The sequence below is a fragment of the Vipera berus genome (genome assembly GCF_964194415.1).
Source record: "Vipera berus genome assembly, chromosome: 11".
Taxonomy (NCBI): domain Eukaryota; kingdom Metazoa; phylum Chordata; class Lepidosauria; order Squamata; family Viperidae; genus Vipera; species Vipera berus.
Genome location: NC_138214.1, coordinates 20470481 through 20486592, shown reverse-complemented (window position 1 = coordinate 20486592; position 16112 = coordinate 20470481). Strand labels below are relative to the sequence as shown.

The 16112-nt window shown below is 49.5% G+C and overlaps 1 protein-coding gene across 1 annotated transcript in view; it reads left to right on the top strand.

The window, feature by feature from the left end:
• The first annotated feature begins 267 nt into the window (after positions 1-267).
• Positions 268-16112, top strand: part of MSN (moesin) — a 92909-nt gene continuing 77064 nt past the window's right edge. Inside the window, exon 1 of the mRNA XM_081336474.1 lies at positions 268-365. Within this exon, the coding sequence (XP_081192600.1) occupies positions 354-365 (12 nt within the window). The 5' untranslated portion in view covers positions 268-353. The remainder of the gene's footprint in view (positions 366-16112) is intronic.

The following is a 16112-nucleotide window of genomic DNA, read 5'->3' as shown; positions in this document are numbered from 1 at the left end:
CGGCAGAGCAAAACCGGCGCGCCTCCATCTTCTGTTGGCCGCGCACGAGATGCTCCCGGGCCTCTCCCTGCCGGGGCTGCCGGAGCGCCCGCTACCCCTCTCCGGGCGTGCGCCGGGGGGCCTTCGCCGAGGGGGCGCCAGGCCGGGGAAGCCCCGAGGCGGGGAGGGCAAGGCCCGCCCGAGAAGGGCGGGAGAGTGGCAGGCGCGTCGGGGCGGGGGCTCCAGAGCGCCGGCCCCGAATAAAGGCGGCGCGCTTGGCCGAAGCTCTTAGCCTGCCGACGAGTCGCTCCTGCCGCCCAGCGAAGCTCCCAGCCCAGACGCCTGCAGCCCCGGACGCCCAGCCCGCCGGCACGATGCCGAAAACGGTACGCGGGGCCAGGGAGGGGAGGGCGCGGGTTGGAGGCGCCTCTTCTGCTTCGGCGGCGCCTCGCGACCCTTCCCCGGTGCGCGCGGGGGCGGAAGGGCGTCTGGGGAGGGTGGGGAGCGCCCACGGAGGCCTCCCCTCCTACCGGCCGCGGACCTTCACTGCGCCGCCCCTCCCGCCGTCGCCCTGACCGTGATCGGGGGCCTTGTGCGCGGGAAAGGGCCGAGCCCAGCGCTCCTGGCGGGCGTCCCGCGGTCCCTCCGCACACGCGCTCGACGCTTCCGCCCACGCCCGCTTGGGAGCTAGGGCGCCCCTCGGCCTGGAAGCCAGGCGGGGCCGTCCCTGGCGGCGCTACCGGCAGCCTCGCCCGCTGTGCCAGGAGGAGAACGCCCGGCGCGGCGGAAACTCCCGCGGGAGGCCCGGCCGCGCGGGGCGAGGCAGCCGGGGCCGAGGCGGCACTGGGCGGGGCTGGCCCGTTGATCTCGGGGCCGGCCGTGGCACTCGGGTCGGGGATCCGGGCTGCCATCGGGCGCGAAGGGAGGCGCGGTGGGTGCGGCCGGGGGGGGGCGCGGCAGCTTTCCCGCAGACCCGCCTTCCTCCTCCTCGGCGTCTTCGGGGAAGTCCCCGGGGGCCGCGTGGCCGGGGCGGGGTGCGCGCCGGTGGCTGGGCGGGAACCGCCGTGCTTGGGTGACGAGTCGGCAGCGGCCGGGCCGAGCCGCGGGTTGCCGGTGTTGCGCCCGTGGGAAAGCGGGCCTGGCTCCCGCCCCGTGGAAAGGGCGAGGCGACCGTGCCTCTCCGGACCCCGCTCCCGGCCGGCCTCCCCCTCGATCCTGGGGCGGGCAGGCGGCCGCGGGAGGAAGGCCCCGCGGAGCATCGCCGGCTGCGCTGCGGCCGGCGGGAGGATGCCGGGCCTGCCGAGAGGCGGAGGAGGGCAGAGCCCCGCCGGAGCTTTCCCGCTCTTCAGACGGAGGGGCGGCGGCTCGGCTGCGGGCGAGCGTTTTAGCTAGGGCCGAATTTCCCGCGGGGGCCATTTGCCCACGTGAAGTCCAGAGGTGTCCACGCGGAAAAGGCAGCAAAGGAGGCGCTCCGGCAGGCTCGACCCCCCTCCTGCGCCCCCTCCCCCGTTGACTAAAAGGCAATTGGTCCCTTCAGGGCGCTGGCGCCCCCCCCCCACTTCTGCCGTTCCTCAGGCCAGGCGGGCCCCGGCGCGTGTGGTGGTCGGGGTCGAGGCTGCGTGGTTTTTATAAAGACGCTCACCGTCCCTGCCAGTTTCTCAACCTTGGCAACTTTAAGCTGTAGGGACTTCAGCTCCTAGAATTCCCCAGCCAGCAAGACCTGCTTGCCTAGTGTCTGGCCAGTGGCTTTGGGTGCATTTATTTATTTGTTTCCTAGGTTTATCTCTTGACTTTCAGTAGCTCAAGGCCACTACTGGCATTCCTTTCTCCCATCACCCTTGCCTTGCTGGGGAAAGGCCGGATGATTCCTTTGGGCATATAGTCTGAGCACTTAGGGATTTCCGCCAGAGGCCTTTCCCAGCAATTAGTGTCTGAACTCCCCTTGATCTGATTGGGAGACCCCAAGGAGGAAAGGTGGACCTTCTTGCTGCCAGGCCTGAGTGTTTTCCTGTTGTCCTCATGCACAAGAAGATTGGTGGAAGAGTTGCAAGGCCGGCTCATTTCTAATAGTATCAAATGTCTTTGGAAATCCTTGTCCTGTCCTCATTTGCAGAGAAGTAAAACCTGCACCTACTGTACTCTCAGTAGTAGCAATAGTTGATCTAAGGCGGGTGGGGGGGGGATGTGTGTTAGTTAATTTTCCCAAGGGGCCACATGAAAAACTGGGACTGTTGTGGAGGGCTGAACCAATAGAACTGGAGGTGTGTAAGTATCAAGTGTGCACATGCGTAAATTGAAAAATAGTTGCCTTCAAAACAAAAGCAATGTACTGTTACTTACATTTGATTTTTAATTTCCAAGTGATCTCCCATGGGCCAGACAGGGACAGCCTAAGGACCAGATGTGGCCCTGAGTCTGGACAAGGCTGTGGTCCGGTCTAAAGGATCTGCAGTCCAGTATCACGGAATCCCCAAATCTGAAGCAGAAGCAATTCCCTTGAAGTTTTTGTCTGGATGTGTCAGCATTATCAGATCAACCAGACAGGGAACACGACCAGATAAGATTAATTCTAGTTTATGGTGAAGCTACATTAACAGAATCTTACAAATCTGAAAGTACAATTCTGCAGCTTGAGAACTTAGGGAGGGTTCATTCTAAGCCTGTTGTCCACCCACTACCCAGCCACAGGTTGTGCCCTCTTGTCTGGCCACTCCTAGGTAATATCTCTGTGTGTTTCTTCCCCAAAGTCATTCTGACATACCATTGCAAGATGTGAGCACCAGGGACTCCTGATGTTGATAACAATTCTAGTTGGACCCCTGTGGAAAGTTAGAGGTCAGGGCAGGCTGCTGAGGGACTGAGGTTCCAGTTTAGGGACCCAAACACTAGTTTCATGGTAAGGTAACTTATGGCTGGAGAGCTTTGAACTTTTGAAAAATCACTGGTTCAATGGCTGCTGTGGGTGCAGCTGTTTACCAACTGGTCCTTTAGCAGATGGCAGCAGTGCTTGAGGATGCTCTGTGCCATCCCTTCTGGGAAGCTTGCTCACCTGCCTTACATGCATCTTGCATGGGATTGGTTGGCACCCTCCCCAATGGAGCCATGTTTATTTTTGAAGAATGCCAAAGGGGCTGCTACCCTTGGAGGTTGGCCTATTAACTTTTGTTGTTTTCTAATATTCTTTTAAGTTAAAAATAAGTCAGATGATGTAGAGATTTAGCCCTCCAGGAGAACCTGTTGATTCCAAGCAGGAGCAAGGCAGAGCTCACAGCTACAGTTGGGGGGGTGCATGGCATGGGGAGCAGCATGTGGCTCAGTGCCTCTGGAGACTGGGGGTGTGTGCCTGTGGCATGGGGCACCTTGGCTTGGGGGACTGATGGGATATCCCAGGTTTGCTAATCACTTGTGCTTGGCCTGGTTTTGCTGCCTTACGTTGGATCAGGGCCAATGGCTTCGGAGAGCTTCCGTATCTTGTGTTCTTGTACCTTTCAAAATTGAATTTCAGTGTTTTCCCTGTGATGTGCTGAAATACACACAGCTGATGTAAGCTGTAATAAGCTGTATCTTTCTGACTATTAGCTTTGGAAAAAGAGTTTTGAACTGAAATCATTGCAGATCTTCCCTCTGCTGAGAACATGTTATTTTGGAGCTGGTAAATTAGTTCAGAGGTGCTGAAGAGCCTTGTCTGAGATTGACTTGCTAAGAAAGGTTAGGTTTGTTAAATCTTGAGTGTCAAGTCTGTACTTGACTGCCTTTTGAGGAAAAACAGGAAGACTTTAAGAGAAGAAAGGACAATCTTGGCTTATTTTCTAGCTGAAAAGTTCAAGAAACAAAATAGGAGACTAGTTTGATTAGCTCACAACAGAGGAGAATGTTTTTCAAAGTGGTGTAGATGGGGGTGGGGGAAATGCCACGCACAGCTTCCTTAAAATACTAAGGGTATTGTGAATGGATTCCCCCCTCCCACTGCTGGCAAAAGATCAGTTTGATTCTCTAACTCCTTGTTCCTTAGATTGTACAATAGCTCCTTTAAAGGGATGGGTATTTGATACTTGAGTGGTATAACCTTTGAAATGAGATGGAGCTGCAGCTTTCATCTCTTCAGCTTTTTTTAAAAAAAGCCCTGCCATTTTTAGAAAGAAAGAAACCAAAAGGCTTCTTTGTTCCTAGGCAGGAGGGCTTTTTTGACATGCCAGGCTAGCACCACTGTGAGGTTTGCAGACCTTCTCTTGAGAAGGCGGATGTTGTAACAAGCCCCCCTCCCCTCTCTTCCTGTTCCCTTCAGAGGCCCACCTTCTGCGCCTCCTCCCTCCCCCTGGCCTGGGGCCATCAACAAGCAATCCACACTCAGCTTTTCAGACATTGGGTACATTTGAAACTATCTACAGCTGTGAGTTCATAGCTTGAAGGTGGATTTAGGGAACAAATCCATGAGGCTTCTGAACCAAATTCCTAGCTGGAGTCCTTAAGGCAGAGGTCATCTGCAGCCATGCCTTCTGGGCCAGAGGACTTGTGCACCAGATGAAAACCTCAAATTCACACAATGTCTGGGTCAGCTGTCCTGGCTTCCAGTGATAATGGATAAATACTATTTTATCTGATCTAATTTTATATAAAAAAATTAAAGCCAGAATTCTTGGAATTGATTAGTTACTTAATTTACATGGCTGAATGGCCGGCTAGGAAATTCTGGGAGTCGAAGCGATTCAGCCATGCTGACTAAGGAATTCTGGGAGCTGAATTCTACACACTTTAAAGTTGCCAAGATTGAGAAAGACTGTCCCACTGTTTGCAATTACCGTAAATGATAAACTAAGAATGCCTGCTTAGCCTTCTTAGGGCAAAAGCATGTCTTCAGTGAGCCTGAGTAGCATTCTTGTTTTAAGTGTGCCAGAATTACCCTGATGATCTAAGACAGGGGTGTCAAACTGCCTGCCCGCGGGCCGGACTCATCATCTGGAAGCCACGCCCACCCCATTGCTGGCAATGGCAAAACTCTTCCGATACATTGTGCAACGTCACATGACGTCGCGAGTTTGACATGTCTGATCTAAGACGTTCCCCTTTTGACAGGCAGAATTCTGTACTTGGGTATTATTTATTTTTTATGTTGTTCAATTTCTAGAGCTGCCTATCTTGGATGCAAGATTAAGTCTTAGATTCTTTTTATTTTTGTTAAACCCACCTTTATTATTTTTATAATTAACTCAAGGTGGCAAACATACCTAATACCTCTTCATCCTATTTTCTCCACAACAACCCTGTGAGGTGGGCTGGGCTTAGAGAGGAAGTGACTGGCACAAAGGGGGTCCTGTTCCAAGAGAAAACCTGAATGTTTTTGAATTAATTTGTTTTAATTTAAATTAATTTGAATTAATTGTTCATGTGATTCTTCATTTAATAATCTCTTTTTGTCACATTAAAATTACACTATGGGAAGAGTTTATAGATCTGAGAGCCATCCAAACTCTCCATCAGCCTCAGGGTATTAGTGAGGCTTCTGGCAATCTGAAGGAGTTGATGACTCAGGTCCTTATCTTCTCAGAGATTACACAGGAATGTGCAACTTTTTTCAAATTATATGTGGGACCTCATTTCCTGACCTCTCTGGCATGCAAAGCGCAGAAATAAGCAGTTGATGGCTGTTGAAGCCTTTGGCGTCTAGTCATGCCGGCCACATGACCACGGAGACGCCCTCGGACAAGCGCTGGCTCTTCGGCTTTGAAACGGAGATGACCACCGGCCCCTAGAGTTGGAAACGACTAGCACACATGTGCGGGGGAACCTTTACCTTTACCTTATATTTGTAGGCTTTGTCTTTATTGCTTAAAAGAGCCAAGTTATGATAACATTACTTAAAAACTCCAAATTGGCCCAGTAAAATAAAGAGTCCTTCATGAGTCCGTTTACCGGTTGAGCTCCAGATGGCTCCCGACCTTCGCTCCTTCCGACGTGACCTAAAAACATTCTTATTTGAACAAGCCGGCCTGGTCTGATGGGTTTGGGGTATTTTAAATATTATTGTACTAATTTATTGGATTTGGGCTGCAGTATTTTTTTTTAACTTTTGTATATTGTATTTTTATTGTATTGCCCTGTACACCGCCCTGAGTCCTTCGGGAGAAGGGCGGTATAGAAATTAAATAAAATAAATAAATAAATAAATATCAGGATTTGACTGCTGGAATTGCATGACTCCTGGAATTATTGACCAGCCTCAAATATTTCATTCTTGGCCAGGAAGATCAAGTTGGTGAAGACCTCTTGAGAAATGTATCCTAGTTTTATTTAGAGTTAGTTGATCTATTTCAGCCCTGCATTTGGTTAGGATGTGGGACTGAGTCTCCTGACTTATGCCAGGAAGATTGGAGCGTGGATCTGTTACTCTGGCAGCGGTTGATTATTTATTATATGCCAATGAGTGAAAGGTGTAGATTTCCTTGTTTGTCAGCATGGCCATTAGCCTGGGGTGCCCTGTGGGGCTCCATCTTGTTCCCTTATTTGCTAGCAATGCCAAAGAAATCAGCTGAAGCTTTGCTGTGAGTTTTCATCAGTATTTCAATCATAGTAGTTGTATTGCTTTTTGTCATTAACCCTGAGCAGATTGGCCTCAGATGTTGCTTCAGTTCAGTAGTATACGGGATGAGGGTGAACAAGCTGAAATTAAAGCCAGACAAGTTGGGAAATTCATATTTCTGTAAGGAAATCTGGCTCAGGGCTGGTATTCAGTCTGTGATGAGAACCGCAACTCCTCTGGAAGTCTCCTCTGGAACAGCACCCATGGGGGGCTTCCTAGCAGTGCCCCATGGCAGTTTTCAGACGAAAGCTGGGGAGCACATTTACAAAATTTGGCAATAATTTTGCCTTTGTTGAATAGTAGTTGGGCTGCTACAGTACATTTATGCATGAAACGTACCCAAGAAAGTTGCTAGCCGTGAATGGAATCGCAGTGAGATCATGCCCACATAGATGCTGTAAGATTGCTGCTGGTTAACACATCTTTTCTGGGCTCAATTCACTGCTAGACTGTTTCTTGAAAGCTGCCTGGGCCATTTCATTTGGCAGTAAAATCCAGGGACAAAGGGGGTCTTGGATGGGTCAGGCTTCTGTTCAAAAAAAGTGAAAAAAATATTCAGGATGGCTTGCTTTCAATTTAAGACTTTGGAAGAACATTATATACGGTGCAGTGTTAGAAATACTTAGGAATTGATGTGCTTTACCTTTTAAAATGGTACAGTCAATGAGCTGAATGGGTTGTGGTTATAAAGTTGGTTGGGAACAACATCTTCCCTTTTAAGGGAAAAAAAACTGAGTAATTATGGCAAAAAGGAATATATGAACTGTTCTGTCTGCTGCCTTTCATATTCTACTATTTCATGTCTTGGAAGCAGTTTAGTAGCTGCTGCCAGAAACAAGATGTTCCTTTTATTTATGCCATTTTATTACATTTTTACCAAAGACCTGCTCTTTTTTATGCTTCCTCCACCAATTTACTAAGCATTCTGTTGTGTTGCTATGATTACCAAGAAAAAAACTGGGAAAAGAAGAAGATAGAAAAGTACATTCACTAAGGTTTTTCATAGGTGAATTTTCTATAATTAAATTCAACTTCGGAGGACCTTAACAAACAACCTTTCCCATCTTCTTCCTCTTTGCCCTGTTCATTTGTTTTACAAACGATTTGCCCGAGCAAGGAAGAACTTTCTCTATTTCTGATTTTTCATGAAGAGAGCTGGAACCTCTTTGCTTGCTGGGCCTCCTGAGTTCTAGTGTAACCACTTCACCAATATCCTTCCCTTGCAGGATATTGCCCACAGCACAACAAGTACATTTCCTCTTTTATTGTAACACCAAGAGCTGCTTGGTTTTTATTAAAAAGGATTTCAGCTTTTTGTGTTTTATTACTTAACATGGCTCTCTTGGGATGTCTAGCATATGTTAGATGTTGGTGAAGATCTCTGAACTGTTGTTCCCTCTCGATGATTTTCCCCATAGTTGCATAAAACACAGCCTCCCCTCTCCAAAATGGGTTTGGAGCCCCTTGAATCCCTCCAGAAATTGCTGCAGTCCTGCAGTTTTCACCATAAGAAGGGGAAATTGCTAAATAAATGGAAAGTAATCAAGTTTACTTGCGTTCAGTTGTGTCTGACCTCAGAGACTGCCTAGACAAGTCCTTGCAGATTTTTTTGGCAAGATTTTTCAAAAGTGGATTGCCATTGCCTGCTTTCTAGGGCTGAGATAAAGGGACTGGACCACGATGACCCAGTTGGCTTTGTGTTAAATATGGGACTAGAACTTACAGTCCCCTAGTTTCTAGCCTTGTGCTTTAATCATTACACCAAACTGACTTTTAATTTTGTTATTAGTTAATTTACTTACAGTATGTTTAAATCAGATTTAGTTTCTTTTTCTATTCTTTGGAGTTCAGCCTTTAGCAGGGGTGTCAAACCGTGGAAGCCACGCCCACCCCATTGCTGGCAATGGCCAAACCGTGCGTGACGTCGCGAGTTTGACATGTCTGCAGGTTCCTAACCTTTCATTGGCTAAACTGAAGAGATGGGCCGGTTCTCCCTTGTTCCTCATGAATTGGCCTGGAGCCCAAGGATGAGCTGAGAAGCCTCCCGGCTGTGGTGACTGGATTCTGACCCAGGTGCAGCACTTGCGAGAGATCCACTCCGGGTGCAGCCCCCTTGGGTCATTGATTTGTCCCGTTGAATCAAACAGCTAGAAACAAACTTTTGATAAAATCCAGAACTTAAATATTCACCAGTTCCCTGAAGTTGCCCTCTGAGTAAAATTGGATGAAAACTAACAGTTAAGAGCGATTGTTACTGTTTTTAGAAGCTTTGATTGTTTATTACTTCAATTTGTATGCCTCCCCTTCGCATTCATGACTAGCGAGGGCCACCAGCACTCAGAGCAAGGCCAAGACTGCCCTCTTCAAGGTCAGGCGGGGGCGGGGAGCGTGCACTGCCCAAGCGTGAGGGCAGGATTTTTTTTCCTTTTTGTGGGGTATTTGAAAGATTTTGATTTGGCTAATTAAATACAATTGCCTATTTTAAGACTATGGGGTTTTTTGAGCCTTTCCATCCCAAATTCTGCAAATTGGGATGGTGATTTTTAGGGAACAGGTCACAACCCCCCCCCCAGGAAAATATTCAAAATATTCTTCACAGAAATGCTTGCTCTTTGAAGGACAAAACAATTTAAGCAGAACACAGTATAAAGTATTATCCAATCTATTAAAAATGGCAGATCAAACACCTCCTAAATATCTTGGCGCAACCCTGTTTGTTTACAGCCTGTTAATAAATACTGGATTAGAGGCCTCTCCTCTCTTGCCAGGTGCTGCTGGTGGGCTGCCTTGGTCCTTGGGCCCAGAGAGATGGGGCGGGCTGGAAAAGCTGCTGCAGGGAATTGAAGGGGTTGTGACAATGCAGCCAAGCCAAATGAAGCGAAGGATGTTCGCCACAGTTGCACTAGGTTGTCTCGCGGGTTCTGTGTCCTTGTGCAAAGGCATTTCTCCCCAAGTGGTGCTGAAGGTTGTAGGGATGGTGGCGCATTATGAAGTGTGCCTTTAATGGAGCCTTATTTATTTATTTGCCAGTGAAGCTGGTTTCAGTCACTGGTGTAGTAACTACCAGAGGCGAAAAACTGAGTGGATCTTCCTCCAAGTTTTTCCAGAAATGAAAATTCCCCAAACTCTTGAAGGCCTGGGCGCTGCCTTAGCTCTGAGAAAGGGCCCCCCCACCCCACCCCCCCCTCTGTGTGTGTGTGTGTGTGTGTGTGTGTGTGAGAGAGAGAGAGAGAGAGAGAGAGAGAGATGGAGATGGAGATGTCACTCCCCTGAGATTTGTTCTTGAGATGGATGGATGGATGGAAGTGAGAGAAGCCCAGGAGACCACAGCCATCTCCCTATCACAATGGGCAAGGTGTTGCTGCTGGGTCACCTGCTCACTAAATAGGTGTAACACCCACCACCCATCCACCCAATGGGGGTTTCTTCTCACTTGCTTTGAAAGGAATTTCAATAGCAAATACTTTCTCTGCTGGAACAAGAGCTGGTCTAGAAGAGGCAGGAAATTTTTCTACCTGGCACCAGATAGGACTGATTAGGAAGTTGGAGAGTGATGTTGAAAAGCAGTAAAATCCTAAGCATTTAATAGCTTGAACTGGCAGGGGGGGGGAGGAGGCTGGCAACATGTTTGGAAACTCCCAGCTGAACTGGGTGGACCCACCAGCTCCTATTTCCAAATTGCTGAGAGTAGCAAAACTATCTTAACTGTCATATCTGAGCAGCTTTCAAATGCTTCCTTTTTTAAAAAGTTGAAGTTCAATTTTTTTCAGTGAAGCCTTGCTCACAATATACTGCAGCGTTGTAAATTCACAAGGCTGCCCTCATAATTCCTTGCACAGACCAGGCTAATACAGGTAGTTCTTGACTTACAACTATAATTGAGCCCAAAATTTCTTTTGCTAAGTGAGACAGTAGTTAAGTGAGTTTTGTCCCATTTTACCACCTTTCTTGCCACATTTATTAAGTAAAACACTGCAGTTGGTAAGTTAGGAACAAGGTGGTGAATCTGGCTTCTTTCCAATCAACTTTGCTTGTAAGGAAGTTGCAAAAGAGGATCATATAACCCGGGACACTGCGACCATCATATGAGTAAGTTGCCAATTTGATCACGTGACCACAGGGATGCTGCAACAGTCATAAGTGTGAAAAACGGTCATATGTCACTTCAGTGCCATTGCAACTTTGAACAGTCACTAAATGAACCGTTGTAAGTAGAGGACAACCTGTATGCCACAAGGGCTCTTTTGCAGGGTGGAGTCAAAAGCGTCAAGATGGCAGCTGTGACTCATAAAAAACGGTGGGGCTTCAATCAAGTGGTTATGACGGCCAGTAGAGAGTGTGCTTCCTGCCCTGGGAATACCTTGTGCCTTTTCCTAGGAGGATGGTTAGCTTGGCGGATTCAGTTAAAACTGAAACTATTTTCTCTATTTTGTTCCATATAATTAAGTTATTTGGACATGAACTCATTATTTTTTTTAAAAAAAAGAGGTTGGTCCCTTCGTATCTGTATATATTTGGTAGATATTTTTTGTGAGCAACCCTCTATTAATATTGGAGTTTCCAATTGCTCACCAATGCCCGTGTGGATGGTGGATTAGGGTTAGGTTTAACTAACTGTTTTTTCCCATGCCATGAGTCCCTGTGTTCTCAGCTCTCTTGCATCTGAGGTTGGTTGAGGTTTAAAATTTGCATATTGGCATTTAATTCAAATTGTGGGAAGGATCATGCTTTAGAATCTGGGTCCATGAAGCTGGTAACAACTGCGTTTATTCCAACTTGGAATAATCACAACGTCGGATTTAGCATTTTTTGACCAGCCGGAATTTTGAACCTTTTTCGCTCAAAGAACTCGGCGAGCTTGAATCTGCCAGGATAAAGTTCTGCAAAGGAATGGCTGAGCGCCCCCTCCCCAACACACACTTCTGCCAAGTTCTGCAACCCCCCCCCGGCCCAGGAAGGCCCCGGAGCCCAGCCTCTCCCGCTTTGCGCCCTCCCCGTCCGGGGCCAGGAAGCGCAGCGGCGGCTGCCCAAAGGAAGCGAGCCGCGCATCTGCGCCTGGCGGCGGGGGCAGCACTTTGGGCGGGAAGGGTGACTCAGAGCTTCCTTCTCCGGCTGACGTCGTTTCGCGCCCTTCCCGGCCGGGCCGGCTCGGAGAGCGCCTTATTTGGCCGGCTCGGCTGGGCCCCGCGCAACTGCCCGCCCTGCCCGTCTCCGCGCAAGGAAGCGGCCGCGCGTTGGGGAGGCGAGCTCGCAGGCGTCTTCTCCCGGCTGGGCTGGCCGGCGGGCGCTGCTCCCCGGGACGGCCCTGGGCGCGTCTCGCCTGCGGTGCCTGGAGCAGAGGCGGGATTGGCCCCCGTTAATAGGCGCTGGGTGGCAAACAGTCTAGGGGCCTCTAGTATTGGGGTACAGCGGGGCCACCAAACTCCAGCGCCCCCCTCCCGCACCGCAGGGCTTCTCCCGGAGGCCGCCCTGCTCGAGGGCAGGAAGCCCTTGTGGGCAGGGGCGGCAGTGAGAGGAGGAAGGAGGCTTTCCGGAGCTGGGCGCTGGGCTTGCCCTTCCTTGTGTTTCCGTAGAGGCTAGAAACGCAGCGGCCCCTCCTGCCCGCACCTGGTCAGGAGAAGGGTGCCCCCCCCAAGGACCTTCAGGTCCAGGGCTGCCACCTCAGACTCTTCACAGCATTGGCCAAACCAAGGCGCGTTGATAAGGTCCTCCTTTTCCTTTACAGACAGCCTTGGAATAAGGAGCTTTCTGCATAAAAATAGACCAATGCGATGAAAAAGAGCAGAAACCAAAAATGCAGCGTTGAAAAGACCAGAACACTAAAACCAACCAACCAACCAGGTTAAGGCAGAAAGTTGACAGAACAAAAATTGGTATGAGCTTAGCAGATGGTTTTAATAACAGGAAGTGCCTCCCCTCCCATTTCTGAAGCCCCCACCCTCTCTCTTCACTAGGGCTTAGCAAGCGAGCAGCTCTCTTTTCCAGTGCCTTCGTCCTGCTGAAAGCCTCTAATGGCTCTTGTGGGGTTCCCAAGAGGCCTCCTGGTAAGCAGGCCTCTTGGAAGCCTTGAACCTGGGCATACTTGCCCTTCTGCAAGGGGGGGGCAGCTCTTTTCAATTTGCTTCAGCTGGATGGCTGAATCCTGCTGGGGGGGGGCACTGTGGATCAAGGGGAGCCCTATGCTGTGCTTTGCCGCACCTGGTCTCCTTTGGGAAAAGTGGCCAGGGGCTGATCTGCCTCTCCAGAAGCGGGGTGGTGGTGGGGGAACGGACAGATGGACTTCGGGTCTTCTCTTCAGAACAGGCATCTGCCCTTTGGGCTTCCCAGGGTTTGTGGTGGCATTATGGGACTCCCCGCCTCCCTGCAGCCTTTTCTGGAGAGGCTATAGAACAGGGGTGTCAAACTCAATTTCATGGAGGGCCGCATCAGCATTGCGGTTGCCCTCAGGGGGCCGGGTGGGTATAACCAGGGTGGGCGTGGCCTACTGGGTGGGCATGGCCATAGTGGGTGTGGCCTACTGGGTGGGCGTGGCCAGCTCTACATCGTTTGCATCAAGGGTGTCTATGGGGGCCTGGGCAGGAGTGGGACAGATCTGAGGGTCTCTGGCAGAAGGAGGGTCTCTGGGCCAGGGCCAAAGCAGTGGGGGCCATTCCCTCACTGTTTCCAGGATGGCTTCGTGGGCCACATGAAAACACTTTGCGGGCCGCATCCGGCCCCCAGGCCTTGTGTTTGACATGTCTGCTATAGAAAGATGGTGAGTCTCCTTCAGTTTCTGCCTCCTATTGATATCAAGCCCGTGATTCTGAAGATGAGGAGACATCAAAACAATTCATGTGGTTTGCCGTCATAATGATGGTTGAGTTTGTTTTCCTCCAGGTTGCTTTTAAGGATGACTGTTCAGCTGTTCACCTCTAGGAAGGGCTAAACTCTGAAGGAGGGGTAAAAATGTGCAGCAATGATAATACCACAAGGTTTTTCTCCCCCCCCTCCTCCCCGCTTCAAGGATAAGTTTTACTGTTAGGCAAAGCTGAGGAAAGGAGCCTCTTGGTGGCTGGCCCTCGTGTTCATGTCACTCTTGGCATTGAGGCTTTCTACAGGAAGTGTTTTATTGTAGGGCTAACATTGTTGCTTTAAAACTGCAGTTTGCATGTTCGGCATGCAAATTGTTTAATAATAGTTTGATACAATCTGAATCCAGATAATGGTTGTGCACAAAAACTACTTCTCAGTACCTGGAAGAGAAAAGACACCTAATTCTGCTTTAGTGATTGCCAAATTTGCTCACTCCTAAAAAGTCCCCTGAGATCAGTGAAGTTATTTGCTCCTTAAGTTCAGGTTTTGGCTTTTGGATGCTGTGCTTGACCCAGGAGCTGCACAGCTTCACCAGACTGTTTCAGCTCTGGCTCCTTAAATTGCCAGCCATGTTCTCCTAATCAGCAGGAGATCGAGTCTTCCTCTTCCTGCCAGGATTTCTATGTCCTGGGGGGCTCTAGAGCAGCGCTTTTCAACCTTTTCACCCATTGTGCCACTTTTAGGATATGGCAACTTCCGAGTACCACCAGTCGCCTAGCAATGTGTCAAAAACTTGACCAAAAAAAAGAAAAAAAATGAAGTACAGGTAGTCCTCGACTTACAACAGTTTGCTTAGTGACTGTTTGAAGTTACAATGGCACTGAGAAAAGTTCCCCCCAAGCCACAGCTGAGCAAGACACCTGCCTGCCCGCCCGGCGGCACTCTTCCTCCTGTCCAAGGTTTTCATTGCTGTGAGCATTTCTGTTGAGGATTGGCAGTGGGGGTGGTGTGGTGTGGTGGTTTTTATCCCCCCCCCCCTGCTGGGTGGTTGCAGCAGGTTTTGGTCACTTCACATGACCCTGGGACACTGTGACCGTCATAAATATGAATCAGTTGCCAAGCGTCTGAATGTAAATCACAAGACCCTGGAGATGCTGCAACATTCCAGCTGATTAGCACTTTTACTGGGCTCAGAAGCGGCAGGACCAGCGCTGAGCTCCAGCTGGATCCTGGCACTGATCCTGGCGCTTCCGCTGAGCCCTGACAGCCCTGCAGTTCCAGCCGTCTCTTGCTCAGGCTTGTGCGGTGCTGCCACTGGTTCAGCTGATTCCCCTCCCCCGCTACCACTTTTCTAGGATGGTCCCGTACCACCTGCCAGGTGCCAATGTACCACAGGTGGTACCTGTACCACTGGTTGAAAAGCCCTGCTCTATGACAACTCACCCTGGCCAACTCGCCCCGGGACAACTTGTCCTGGGACAAGAGTTACACTAATATCAAAGAAATAGTGGAATAGAATCAATCATTAAAGAAAGGATGCCAAAAGAGGGAGAAAATGAAATATTAATAAAAATTAAAATAGTTTTTAAAATTACTTTAAATAATTGAATTGTTGCATTGTCGTGCAGTGAGTTGGCTGTGGCAAGTTGTCCCATTCTGGTCCTGGAGAGCCCCAAGACCCTTGTAGGCTGGACACACGTCTACATGACTTTGCATGTAGTCTCAGATTTGCAACAGCAGATGACAGACAGCAGCCTGGCTGGATTTCCTTGCTTCTCTAGTCATCACCTGTGAGTGGCGTTTCCCATCTCTGGCTCCTTCTGGGGCCACAGAGCCTTTGAGAAGCCTCACCCATCTCTGGAGAGCAGATGGTGCAGGGCAGGGGGGTGGGGGAGCCCAAGAGTTTTGCAGCCAAGGGAAGCAAAGGAAATGGGGAACTAGCCCGGCTTTTGTGCAGGTCAGCCTGACTTTCTGGCCAGTTAGTCATGTTGGGGAAGGTCCTGAATGGAAAAGGGAGGACAATAGTGGCTTTCAGACACAGACTGCCTTGCGTCTCCCCCCCCCCCCCACCCCCAGGAGGCAAAGTGCAGGTTCTTCCTCACTTCCTCCGAGGCACAGCCCCAGCTGGCTGGAGTTAGTTCTCAGACCAAAACATATTCAAAAGAAAAAGCCTGCTGGTTTGGGCGGCTGCCTCCAAGCTAGCAAAGGACTGTCGGGAATAACATGCGATTTACAAAAGTGTCAGATGTCTACTAGATGGCAGCAAAGGGAGGCAGAAAGCCATCTAGTTGCTCTGTGCTTTGCAACCTGTCAGCTTATTCCAACGCTCCAGTAAGAGTGCATTTTCTTTTACATCACTGGTCTGAAAGTTTGAAAGCTGCCAGCCCAAGATAAAAATGATGATAATTTCTGTTTTCTAGTTTTCCCACATTTTTCTAGTGTTAGGCCAATCTGCAACCAAAGCGTTATGCAGAATTGGGTTCTGTATTTGCAACTAAGCAGAGAAGTGTTCCTGCTCTAAAGAAAGCATATATTTCTGAAGAGAATTTTCAATTTTTAAATTATATACAGGGCCAAAGGGAGGGGCAGATTTCTGCTCTGGATCCTATTCAGAAATTATTTTTTGAACTGTCATCTTTATTAATGCTTTGCAACAACAAGCTGAAAGAGCTCAAGGAATTATTACACTGTTTTGTGCTTCCCCTTGTTCTGGAACATTAGTTGTGATAGCAATAGCACTTATTCTTATATACCGCTTCACAGT